Source organism: Alligator mississippiensis, chromosome 9 (genome assembly GCF_030867095.1).
Source record: "Alligator mississippiensis isolate rAllMis1 chromosome 9, rAllMis1, whole genome shotgun sequence".
Taxonomy (NCBI): domain Eukaryota; kingdom Metazoa; phylum Chordata; order Crocodylia; family Alligatoridae; genus Alligator; species Alligator mississippiensis.
In genome coordinates this window covers 17,259,356-17,272,223 of record NC_081832.1, presented here as the reverse complement: position 1 = coordinate 17,272,223, position 12,868 = coordinate 17,259,356, and the positions used below count along the sequence as shown (strand labels likewise).

The 12,868-nt window shown below is 49.0% G+C and overlaps 1 protein-coding gene across 12 annotated transcripts in view; it reads left to right on the top strand.

Moving 5' to 3' along the window:
• The window catches only part of SRC (SRC proto-oncogene, non-receptor tyrosine kinase), a 71,871-nt gene extending 60,567 nt beyond the window's left edge, over positions 1-11,304 (top strand). For all 12 annotated transcript variants that reach the window (XM_059733201.1, XM_059733197.1, XM_059733200.1 and 9 more), the window contains 7 exons: positions 548-697; positions 1,031-1,186; positions 1,826-2,005; positions 2,276-2,352; positions 3,340-3,493; positions 4,371-4,502; positions 5,233-11,304. In XM_059733201.1, coding sequence (XP_059589184.1) covers positions 548-697; positions 1,031-1,186; positions 1,826-2,005; positions 2,276-2,352; positions 3,340-3,493; positions 4,371-4,502; positions 5,233-5,441 — 1,058 coding nt within the window. In that variant the 3' untranslated portion in view covers positions 5,442-11,304. The remainder of the gene's footprint in view (positions 1-547; positions 698-1,030; positions 1,187-1,825; positions 2,006-2,275; positions 2,353-3,339; positions 3,494-4,370; positions 4,503-5,232) is intronic.
• The last annotated feature ends 1,564 nt before the right edge of the window (positions 11,305-12,868 follow it).

The window sequence follows — 12,868 nt, the reverse complement described above, 5'->3', positions numbered from 1 at the left end:
TCTTCCAGCATCTAGGTGTTCAGGGAGGTCTCTTATATGTATGCTGTCCTGCCCAGCATGGCTCAGCTGGTGAGGCTTGGTAGGGTCTCTGCACAAGCTGAAGCAGTTGGAGGACCTGATTAGGGAGGTGAGGCTTTGCCTGTGGCTTTGTTCAGTGTGCATGCATGTACATGGGAACTACCAGGTGGCATGTCCTGGGCCCTGCTCTGGATGCAGGAGGGTGCTATGAGGAGAGGTCCATGTCTACCAGTGCTCCTGTCCAGCACCATACAGGGAGAAGCAGGATGTGGCTGCCAGCCTCCATTGGTGTTGGTCTCCCCTCCTCTCCCCTTACTCTAGGATAAAGGTTACCTTCTTAACTTGGTTTACACTTCTCTATCCACACAATACATGTATCCCTAGATTTGCTTCCATGAGGGATGTGAGCACACATGCACACAGCCCTTCTCACCTGTCTCCTCCCTCTTCTCCCTTCCCCACGCTCTGAGTAGCAGTCCCAGCATGTCTCTGAGGTGGAATGATTGAGATGTTCCTGCTCTTCCTGCAGGTGCCTATTGCCTCTCAGTCTCGGACTTTGACAATGCCAAAGGGCTCAACGTGAAGCACTACAAGATCCGCAAGCTGGACAGTGGCGGCTTCTATATCACTTCTCGCACGCAGTTCAACAGCCTGCAGCAGCTGGTGACCTATTATTCCAGTAGGTGTCCTGGGCTGGTGGGCCTGTCTGTTCCCTGATCCTGTTTCTTTTATGGTCCAAATAAAGCAAAACAAGACCTACAGCAGCAGTGCGGGAAAACCAGGGACTTGTTTGCCTTGAATAATGAAGGGAGAGAGGGTGCATTTCCTGAAGAGATGGGTTTGGAGAAGGGGAGGAGAGCAAGTGCTCGGGGATTTAGATGTACCAGGCATAAGGAGCAGTAAGTCCCAAGGGCTGAGAGCTGGGGGGAGTTGAAAGGAGGCAAGGGCTGAAGGAAACCTGTGCCAGGGCTCTCTAAGTCGGCATGCTGCCTGTGTTCTTTCCTCTTCCCAGAACATGCTGATGGCCTGTGTCACCGTCTCACCAATGTCTGCCCAACTTCCAAGCCCCAGACACAAGGACTGGCTAAAGATGCTTGGGAAATTCCCCGGGAATCCCTGCGACTAGAGGTGAAATTGGGGCAAGGATGCTTTGGAGAAGTGTGGATGGGTAAGGATTCCCCCAAACAAGTACCTGGAAAGCAGCAGGAGGCCCCTGGGCCATGGAACTTTGGCTTGTCTTGACTAGCCAGAGGGACACCTACCTGGTTTTTGGTTGGGGGAGAAGGGAGTCATAGATGGGAGATAAATAAAATAATTGAATTTCTATTTCTTCCAAGAAATGTAATTCTCTCTCCTTATTGGTTGGTCTCTGGGGTTGCTGCTCATAGGCAATGTGAGGCTTCCCCAGCACTTGAAATGTGGCCATGACAGTTCAGTGTGAGAATCTCTTGGCCCATCACCCAGGCTATACAAATGTCACTAGGAGTTGCTCCTTCCTGTTCCAGCAGTGAGCCATGCATTTTGGTTTTAATCCCATGACTGCTGGCAAAGGTGACATGTCAGGAATGGTGTGCTCCCTGTGCTACTCAGCATGGTGCTTCTGTAGGGTTTCCGCTTGCCCTAAACTCTAGTGGCTTGTCCTGATTTGGCCTGGTGGAACATCCTCCTTCCCAGGATGTTTCACCAGGATCCTGTAGATCCCGTCATGACATAATCCTACTGCAGTGAGCTGATAATGTTATGCTGGTGGGGCAGGGAATGATGGTCAAGATGGGCTGTCCTGAACAGGCTTGGATTTTTGTTGCAGGGACTTGGAACGGCACCACCAGAGTGGCTATAAAGACTCTGAAACCCGGGACCATGTCTCCAGAGGCATTTCTGCAGGAGGCCCAGGTCATGAAGAAACTACGTCATGAGAAACTGGTCCAGCTGTATGCTGTGGTTTCAGAGGAGCCAATATACATAGTAACCGAATACATGAGCAAAGGTGTGTGTGTGTGTGTGTGTGTGTGTGTGTGTGTGTGTGTGTGTGTGTGTGGAGGGGACAGAATGGGTGCAGGGGAGGGGCAGCAAGGGGAAAGGGATGGGGGTGTGGATAACAGGGTAGGGAACTGAGACGGCTCCAAGTGAGCAACATCTTCCAGTTTCTAAAGGAATCTTCCACATAAGCCAAAATTTAAATGTGTTGGATGGATGGGAAATGGGACCATCAGAGTAATGGTTGTTTCTGACTGACTCTTATGCCTTTACACACTAGGGAGCCTCCTGGACTTCCTGAAGGGAGAGATGGGCAAGTATCTGCGGTTGCCCCAGCTGGTGGACATGGCGGCTCAGGTGGGTTTGGCTGAGTGACAAGTTATGGGTGAAGCTTCTCTTGCCTTTTTTAGTGTCCTGCTTTAGCCTTTAAAATGCAGGTCTTCTGCTGCCTACCATTCAGGGTGATGTCTAGCTGGAAAGACCATCTGTCTTGCATGTCCATGTATCTTGCTAACAATCATTAACATGATCAAAAGATGAAGGGGCCCTTTTGTCTTGGGGTGAAGTGTCCCCCAGCTGCTCTGAATTTAGGGGTAACCTATGCCAAAACAATGAGTGAAAGTACATGAGGGGAAGGCAGAAGAATCTGTCCAGAATGGGGTGACCTTTATCCAGCCTGCCCTTGGCTTCTAGCCCTTCTCCTGCATTTCTCTGTTCAGTTGCTGTCTTAAGCAGAGACATGTGACTGGCCAAAGCCATGGTGTTTTTAGATTTTGTATCGCCTACCCCTGGTCTGATTTACCATTGTGGCAATCTCCTCAGTCCAAAGCCAAAAGTAGCCTAATCTAAGGGATACACTGGAGAGTCACCAACCTGGAAACATGCTCTGAGAAGGACTTTCATAGTAGACCTCCACCCCTTGTTCTATGGCTGAATAAGTAAGCACAGATTCTGGGGCATCTCCTGCCACTGCAAGCATCTCATCCAACTCGTTCCTGAAGTTGGCTGCTGTATAAGTCACCAGTCCGAGACCTATGGTATTTCATGTAGTCTGGAGAGCAAAATGGCACATTGCCATCAGGCTGCCAGCTGGCTTCTTTCTGTGACCACACATAATACCAGCCTGGTGATAGGCCTTTTAAACAAAGCCAGGCCCCTCTTAAGTCTCATCAGCTCCATGTGTTTTTTAGTTGCTGGACTAACTGGGCTGTATGGTCAGGGCCTCATGGGGTCTACAATGGCTGTTTAAAATGAGCATGCCTAGAAGGACTCATGACTGGGTGCCCTGTGTCCTGGTCATAGCATCTCATGTTCTCTGTGTGCTGTCCCATGTGCTGGCTACAGATTGCATCTGGAATGGCCTATGTGGAAAGGATGAACTATGTCCACCGGGATCTCCGAGCTGCCAACATCCTTGTAGGGGAGAACTTGGTGTGCAAGGTGGCTGATTTTGGCCTGGCACGGCTGATTGAAGATAATGAATACACTGCCAGGCAAGGTATGTGGGAGTGGAGCTGCACATGAAGGCATCAGCATGCTGGGACCAGAGGGGAAACAAACAAGCCAGCCACAGAATTGCATGGTGCTTCCAAATGGACTAAGGCTGTGAGGGCTGGATGGCTTGGGAATGACATGCACAGCCTGTTGCTTCTAGGGCACTTGCTGACATCCCATCTAGGTGGCAAATGTGAAATGGTAGGAAGTCTGTCCAGTTCCCTATGTGCTTGGGGCCCATACAATATGGACTGACCCCATCTCTGGCACTACAAAGAAGCCACGTTCTCCTGTGTCCTGAGGCCAGTGAGATGGGGGGAGCTTGCCCTGTCATGGTCCATGCTGTATACATTGTAGGACTCATCCCTGTAAAGATGCTGGCTTGGTACTTAGAGTTCATTCAGATTCACACTCAAGTGCTTGCTTTGTATGTCAAGATCCTGCTGCCACAGATCTTGTAGCTCCTTCTGAAAGAGTGCTTCACTTCTGCTTTTCCTGGTGGGACTATGTATTGCCTTTCTGCAGTTGGATGCTGCAAGCAAATCCCTGGCATGGGCTGAGACTCGTATTGAAAGTGCTGGGACTTGGAATGAGATCTTGTGATTCCCAGACTTAGGCTGCTACAGGCTAGCCCAGATGACTCGGTGCTTTCTGTACTTTGAAATTGGAAGGAGTGAGGATGCAGACAGTGCAGTCCGCACTCGCACAGAGCACTCTTTCATTGGAATCTCTTAGCTCAGTCCTCCTCATTTGGTCCTTTGCCAGGCTTTACTGTGATGGCCGAGGGCTACTCCAGTGGACTGTGGCCTGTCTGGGCTCCCCTGGTTGATATTCTGTGTGGTGCCTCCATGCCCTATTTTTTTTTGTTTCCTTTTACTCAGGTGCCAAGTTCCCCATTAAGTGGACAGCCCCAGAAGCTGCTTTGTATGGCAGGTTTACCATTAAGTCGGATGTCTGGTCCTTCGGAATACTACTGACTGAGCTGACCACCAAGGGCAGAGTGCCATACCCAGGTAAGAGGTGGAGCTATCGCTGGCCACAGCCCTGCTCTGATTCTGTGGCATATTCCAGCTGATCTTTGGAGTCACGTTTGTCCCCTGGTGTCTCCTGGTCTTGTCAAAGGAAAGATGTGGTGCATTGTTTTTCCCTTCTCTAGGCAAGGACAGGCTTCCACACTGAAGGGTACATTCTAGGGGTGTTTGGAGCTTGGAAAATGATCTTCATTTGAGGCATGTGAATAAACAACCAGAGCTGTTGCCTGGGATGAAATCCTTTTTGCAGCTATGCTGTTGTGAGAAGAACCTTAGAGTGGCTGATGGTTGGAACAGGGTTCTCAGATCTGTGATCCTCTCTCTGCCAGGGGTTTGCTGTGGGGGGTCTTGGCCAGGTTATCCAACCTTCTGTTTTCCCTCCTATAAATTGGGAGCAATAATCTTATGTCTCACCACACCCCAAGGTTTTTACCAGAGAGACCATGGGGTGGAGGGTGCTAGGGAAATGCAAAAGCAGTTATCCAAGTAGAACCTGCAGCCTACTGGGATTCTGCCTTTGTCAGTGGGATGTGACCAACTGGAGATTCAGAGGAGGCTTCAGGGGATGAGAGGAGATAGTGGATAGTGATGAGGGTCCTAGATACCCTCCTGCCCACTTGTCTGCAGGGCAGTAAGCACATGCCTGTGGTTCCCAGCCAGGCATTGATTGAGAATTGTTCTGTCTCAGTCCTTTGTCTCTTTTGGCTCACAGGGATGGTTAACAAGGAAGTACTGGACCAGGTGGAACGTGGCTACCGAATGCCCTGCCCTCCCGAGTGCCCCGAATCCCTGCATGATCTGATGTGCCAGTGCTGGAGGAAGGATCCTGAGGAAAGGCCCACCTTTGAGTACCTGCAGGCCTTCTTGGAGGACTACTTCACATCAACAGAGCCCCAGTATCAGCCAGGCGAGAACCTATAGATGTGGGGATGGCTTCTGGTGCCAAAGACTATCCACTCCTCCACATGTGTCTGTGAGTGCGTGTGTGACAAGACGCGCAGGATCTCAAGAACTCCTCACAGAGTCTGCAGTTCTGGGGAGTCGCCCTTCTTCAGAAGTGGTGGGATGGGGCCTTCCTGCAGCCTGGAGTGGCTGTGGGTGCTGGGTTTCCCTGTTTGCTAATTAATGACTTCTGGTCTTTGTTTAACGAGGTGTTGCCATTTGACCTTGAGAGGAGTCTAAAGGGAGATGCCTGGAGGTTATGGGAGGGGAAAGAACCCTTCCTGAAGAAAGCCACTATGCTTGGGAGAAGCGTGGAGGGTGAGGTGAAGATGCAGGATCAGCCTCCCTTTGAGGTACTTGGCCTTCAAGAGTCTTCCTCCAAGTGACTCTGGATTGCAGTTGAGGAGATGAAGTGGACCCATGGAGCAGTGACCTGGACTCCCTGCAGCCTGCATCCAGGAGCAGGTGGCTCTTCAGGGACTGGGCATTAGTGCTACAGAATGACACCTTCCAGATGGGGATCACGTTGCTTCCAGCCTTTCTCTCTCTGTCTCTCTCTCTGTCTCTCTGTCTCTCTCTCTCTCTCTCTCTCTCTCTCTCTCTCTCTCTCTCTCTCATTTTTTCCCTTTTCTTTTAAGTCAGCACAGATTCCCTCCCCCCCCCCCCCCCCAGCCTGTTCTGTAACCAGAACTGACCGCACTTTGCCACAGAAAAAGGCGTGAGTGTTGCTGTTCCAGACTGAGACACTCTTCCCTGGAGACAGACATGCATCTGATATACATGTGACTGTCCCCATCACCCCTCCCATCCCTCTCCACCCTCTCCCCCCCCCCCCCCTTCCCCACCTACCACCTTGCTGCAGGTCGTAGGTGCATATGAGGTTGGATTAGAGGTGCTGTCCATGCCATGTAGACCTGGAGGGTACTAGGTTCACTGATGTTCCTCCCCATGTGTGGTACTTCTGGAGGGCTAGAAAGACTTTGTAGCTGAAGTGCACTGGCACTTGGGTTAGCGTTTTGTGTTGCTGCTTGTGGCTCCAGTGACTTTTAGACATGTTTTCGAACTGCGTCAGGTTGGGGGTTCAGGTTTCAGTCTTCCAGTCTTGTCTCCCACCCAGCAAAGAGAACCTTCTAATTGTGACGATGACTTCACAGAGCCACGCTAAGGGAAATGCCAACTGAGGCTTGATACTCTTTTTTTCCCAACACTTGCTGTTCCTCCTAATGCTTTTGATGGGAATTCTTCCATGAAATACTCCCTGGTCTTCCAGCCAGCATCTCAAGATGTGAACCTGACCAACGCACAACCAAGCCGCTTCTGTCTCTCACCTGCTAATTTGGATGCATTTTATGTTATGCAAAGGTGGATCTGTGTGTCTGTCTGAATCGAGGCCTGGTGTGGAGCTAGTTAAAGTAGACCTGTCTTGTCCTCAGTAGGCTGTTTGGGATCATCTCCCTGGGGGCTTGGTCTCATAATGACCAGTGGGCAGTGCCTGGCATTGCAGTAACAGGGGACATCATCTGAGCCTGAGACCTGTAATCCTGCCTTGTTTGTAAAGGTCCAAATTCTTTTCTTGGTTTTGGTCAAGGTTCCATGGCCCTTTCTCTGGGTGCAGGTAAGGTCAGAAGAAAGGTCCCCTGGTGGAGAAGATTATCAGGGTCAGGGCTTGCTCAGATGTCTCCTACATGTTTCAGCCTGTGAAGCAGGGATCCCATGGGATCCCTGCATGATCCTGATACCAGCTTGACGCATTATGTGATCCCATAAGGAAGCAGCCTCCTTGCTTTGTCTGCTGTGGTGGCACCTGGCCAGGTTGCTGACCTTGTCCAAACTTGCCTTGGGCAACCTAGATGCAGAAATCTGTTTTTAAACCCAGCTGCCCAGAGCACTGCAGGAGGGCCCAAATTGGTGGGTTGCTAAGCACCTTTGTTTCCCACTAAGGTCATTTTAACAGCCTGTAGGGCTATAGCCTGGGTGTCTCCTTAAGCAGACAGCTCATTGCTCCCATTTACTGGTGCCCAGATGGCATCAAAGATATAAGGAAGGAAGCTAAGTGGCAAAAGCTGCTTGGAGAGCAGTTGGCACACAAGGGGCTGGCTGTAATATTTATCAGGCTTGTTAATAAATGGCATATTTCAGTTTGCAAGGTTTGCCCTATGTGCCTAGAGTTATTTTGGTGCCTCCTTCCCTTCCTGCTTGCTCTCATCTCCTGCAACATTTCCTCAGGAAGAGTGAGAAATGTGGTGGAAGGGAAGTTTGGATACCTGTTGTAGCCCAAGCGGCTCCTAGGCTTGGTGCTCTGGTGGCCCTCACCCAGACTGAGAAGCTAATAGGCATCTACAGGCAAGTCGGACATGGCTCAGCTGAGAGATTATATTGTTTGTGGGCCAAGAGATGCATCTCTGCTGCTTTTTCACCTTAGGGAAGACAGGCAGGCAGATGGTCACAAGCAGGGGAGTGGCTGTGGAAGAAGGGGATGCTGTGCTCATACCCATGACAGGAGTGTTAACAGAGGAACAGCTGTTTGTCTCATTGAAAACACTAAGCAAGGGTTGTGCTCTTAGCTGGTTCTGCTCTTCACTGATGAATCTTCTCCCTTTTAACTCATGAATGGTCTGTCACCATGGTGCCATGATGCAATGGCATTCCCGTGCTCAACCAAGTGCTATTCTTATTGGGCTGGGTCTGAGCAGAAGACAATGAGCAGAAGAGCTGACTCCATCATGTGCCAGGACATCTGATTTATTTGCAGCCCAAATGCCCCAGTCAAGGTCCCATGTGCGCACACCTCCATCTTTTCATTTTCAACAAACCCCAATCACGAAGCCCAATTGTTGGTCTCAGCCCATTACTGGCATGATCATGATTTATGCTTCAAAGCTTAGGAGGGAGGGTTTCCAATTAGGCTGTTGCTGGAGTGGGAAGGCAAAGGCTGTGGAAATGCTCCTTTGAGGATCAAATAGGAAGGGGGCGCAGATGCTTTTGAGTTGGACAACAATTGTCAATGGTCATTCCCCTCCCTCCCCCCTGTGTCTACTTCAAGCAGAAAACCCAAGCCGCACTCAAAGCCATAGTTTTGCAGAGACCTTCCTTTCTGACAAGTTTGGGCTGGAGCAGTAGAGCGAACCTTTCTGTGGAGTAATGGTTTTGTTAATGGGGAGAAGTACTGAAGAGCTGTAAAATAGCCTGGTTTTGTACATAGTCCTTAAGTCGACTGAGCTCCCTTTGGAGACCAGATGCTAACTAGTTGCATGTGTCCCTTTTTTTTTTTTTTTCTTAAGGTAATGTTAATGTGTCTGCAATTGTATTTTCACTGAACTTCTTTGCCATTTTGCTTGTAAGGCTTTGATTCATGCCATCACACAGTCATTTGTCTTTGTCTGAATTTGCTCCATCGTGCCAAAATTACCCAGGGCAGACCCCCTGTCAGCAACTGAGGGGCTGTCTTCCAAAGCCAGCTTGTCTCTCAGTCCATGCATCTTTCAGAGAGCTCAGTTATTCTAAGCAAGTGGTGACGTAGCCCCTTTCAGATGGCATTAGTTCTTGGGGCTTTGGTTTAGGGGATGTGTATGGGATAGTAGGTGGCTTTTGTGTCTTTTCCATCAATATCGCAACGGCCTGCCACTGCTGTTTGGAAGGACCCACTCTGCTCAAGGCTAGGGTTAATCCTCCTCTGATGCCCACATATTTTCTTCCATGATTCCTCTTTGATTCAGTGTTTTCCACGCCCTATGTCATAGGAATTTTTCTTCATTTTCTTTCGGGCTGTCAGTCCAAACCTCCATGTTGACTTGGCACAAGATGCATGCATCTCAACGACAAGTTACAGTGATATGTCTTGACAGCTGTTAAAATCTGGCAGCAGGTCCCACAGCTGGAAGAGGGGGTGGGGTGAGGGAAGCATCCAGGGATATGCTGTGGGCAAGTCTTGGTATAGGGGTCAATTTTTTTCCATTGACACCCGTAATAGAACTCCTACGGGCTTCATTAGGAGCACAATCCAGACCAGAGTTTCCCTGACCCCTGCCCATCCATGCTAAGGTGCAGGCACTCAGAGAGGTGCTCTCCTTTTATAGACCTGCTGTATCGCCCAGCAGATCTGGTCTGCCTTCATCTGCTTTTTGATTAGAAGTCCCCATAGTCAGGAGACACCTACTGAGATGTAGTGCTGGATTTACTGGCATCTCCTAAGCTTGGCTTCCTCAGAAATACGTGCATAACCTCGGTCAGATCAGTTCAGGCTCTCAGAATAAGACATGCTCCTCCCAGCGTGGAAGCAAAGCAGCTGCCAGGGAGAAGCTAATTGTGCCTGCCCATCAAATGTCGCTAGGAATCCAGCTTTATTGCAATTTTCTTCTGAGACAATGAGTGAACCCTCCCATTGTGCTCTTTCCCCCCAGAGTGGGGAGGATACTGGCACCTAAATGATTATCTTCCTTGTAGTCAGTTTTTTTTCCCCTCTTTCCAAGAGCTCAGGAAAAACAGGACCAATGAAAATGCAAACCCAGCCCTGTATCTCCTTGTTTCTTAAAGCAAGATCTCCTCCTGTGCGGCTTTCTTTAACAAATCCTCTTGGCCAAGCACCTGCTTAAGGCATGCTGATTAGGAGAGATTCTGCCCTTCTTCGTTTGGAAATTTGTTAATTTTTTTAATCTACTTTTAAATGGATTTGGGACTTGGAGCCACATCTTTTTTTTTTTCTGTGCAGCACAGAAGTTGCCATGTTGAGACTTCTGCACTCACAAGCAGGGACTCCGGTACTGTTTTCATGTTCTGTGTCTCTCTGCTTATGTTGAATGTTTGCCAAGAAATTGGAATCATTAGAGATCAGAGGCTTTTTTATTTTTAAAGCTTGCTAAGAGAAGATCCCTACCCCCCTCCTCTCCCAACCCCAAGTGCCATGAAATGTCATCTGACAGTAACTCTTGTCTAATTTATACAATGCCAGCCACCAGGGAGAAAGCTTTTTCCTTAAAAAGAAAAATCAGAAGATGCTAAAGAATGCCAAACTGAAAAGAGCTTTGATCTGGGAATGGGGGTTGGGAGCAGATGTGCATGTTGATGTATAAAGGTCTGTCCGTCTCTTTTCCCCTCTTCTCTTCCCCCCCCCCCCCCCCCCCCCCCCCCCATACATATTCTTTAGAAGAAAAGATGGGTGGTCTAGAATGACTGATTTAAATTCTAAGTTTCCAGCTCTGCCTGTGGGTTTTTTTGTTTTTATTCTAGGTGGCACAGCAATAACAACTGTGTGTAATAATAATTTAAGTGAGTATCCTGTGTTCTTGGTTCCCTCTGTCTTTCGGAAGCTTGGAGAGAGAATAGGCTGCAGCTTTTTAGATAAAGGAATCCCGTGTGTGTGTGTGTGTGTGTGTGTGTGTGTGTGTGTGTGTGTGTGTGTGGCTTGGATACTGATCATTGCAAGGGACATAGACTGGAAGGAGCATGGATTAAGAGACTATTGGGTTGTTTTTTGGCTTGGTTTTTTTTGTTGTCATTTTTTTTCTCTTGCCAATCTATTCCTTAAGCCAACAAACTAAATAATGGAATCCCCTTCCCAAATGAATGGGCCAATGCTCTTTGGCACTGATTCAGTGAAAAAAAAATGATGCTGTACAAAGTCTTATGCTATTGTAATTTTTTTAAACGGTGTTTTGTAAAATCTCCAGATGACTATGCAGAGAACATGTTGATCTGTATCTCTTTCCCTGCCCCCCTCCTCTCCTGCTCTTTCCTGAGTGTCTAAGTAAATATTTTGCTCCTTTATTATTGTTGTTATTATTATTATTGTTATTGTTATTATTTTGGAAATAATAAAACTTTGGAGAAATTGGAACTCCCTGGACATGTGGGCAGTGGTAGAGATTCTTTGGTGTAAATACTTTGCCATTGGATTAAATACAAGCACCTCACTGAACAGCCCTTTGCACCTGGTTTCTGAACAGCTGTGCCTGCTAGTTGCATGGCAGGAATTGCTCATCCACTGACCACTAAGGCTGCTTCTCAGTAGCATCTGTGGCAGCTCACAGGCCAGCTCTTTGCATGGCACAGCCTCGACTCTGAAGGAGGGATGCTGTTCTACACCAGCTGAGCATCTTTGCCCATGGTTAGTGCTAGTACTGCAGGCAGCCCTGGCTATCCTGGGTAGAAAACAGACGCTCAGGGCTGTAATGATAATATTCATGCCAGGCAGCCTTGTGCCAAGGCAGCTCATTTGGTTATTGGCTAGCAGTGTTCTCAAGTAAGCATGTTTGGAAAGCTATTAAGCGAAGAAACATGTCCAATTCACCGCTGACTGCTGAGACTGGCACTTCTGATGCAATCCTTGCCAGTTGGCAATGGGTGATGACTTCAGGCCTGCTGGGACTAGGCTTCTAGAAGGTAAGAGAGAACTCTTATGTAGCAAGATTTATAGCAGGCCAGATCCTTGGCTTCTATAAGCAGGCTCAGCTCTACTACCTGCAGCAGGGTTTGACCTTTGCGTATGAGCTGAAGTGGCAAATGTTCAGTTCCTTGGTCTACTGCCGCAGTGGTCTTACAGAGAAGACTGGTTATTGTTCTTGACCTGTAGAAAATGACCTGAGTGCTGCTGCTCCTATGGCATGGTGATGTGTTGTGTCATTTAAGGTGGGGTCCAGCTTGGCACTGGCTCTTCCCACTCCAGAGCTGCTTCGTTAGTTAGGCACAGCCTGCAAGGAGGGCATCTCTTGCTGACTAGTCTGCCCATGTGGCAAAGAGGGTGGAGGCATGGGGGAAATCTTCCCTATACAGACTGACACATGCATGGGGCCGTTTCCTTCCCAAGAAACGGAAGGCCCCACTCTAGGTGAGAAGCCCGTGTCTTAACCAAGACTTGGCTGCATCTTCTTGCTCTGCAGCAGGAGTGGTGCGCAGACAGTGCTGCTGGCTATGTCCTGTGAATACTGTGGAGGGGGATGAGCTGGCTGGCTGGGACCCTGCAGCTGCTGGGCCTCTGAGAACCTTCAAGGAAGCTTCTGGATAAAGGCAAGTAACGAAGAGCCATCTTTTCAGGAAATGCAAGTTCTTCTGGGGGCTTCTCCAGCTATTATGTTTATACCTGATGCATCTATTGGGGCTGCTTAAACTCACTCCTGCTGAGCTCTTGCAGCCCATAACAGCATATGGCTGGGCTGGGCTGGGCTGACATGTCAGCTGCACTGTTCATCTCTGTGCAGCTTGGGGTCTAGTTTGCTGGCACTTCCCAAGCTTTGTGGATGTACAGCCCTGCTGCAGCACATCTGGGCTGGCAGATCGTAGCAGCTCTGGACACAGTTCTCACAGGAGAACTCTGTAGACAAAGGGATGCTCCCTTTTTGCAGCAAAGTGCTGACCTTGCCTGGGAATCTGCAGATGACTGCTTCCTCTGCAGGGCTGCAGATTGCCTGGTG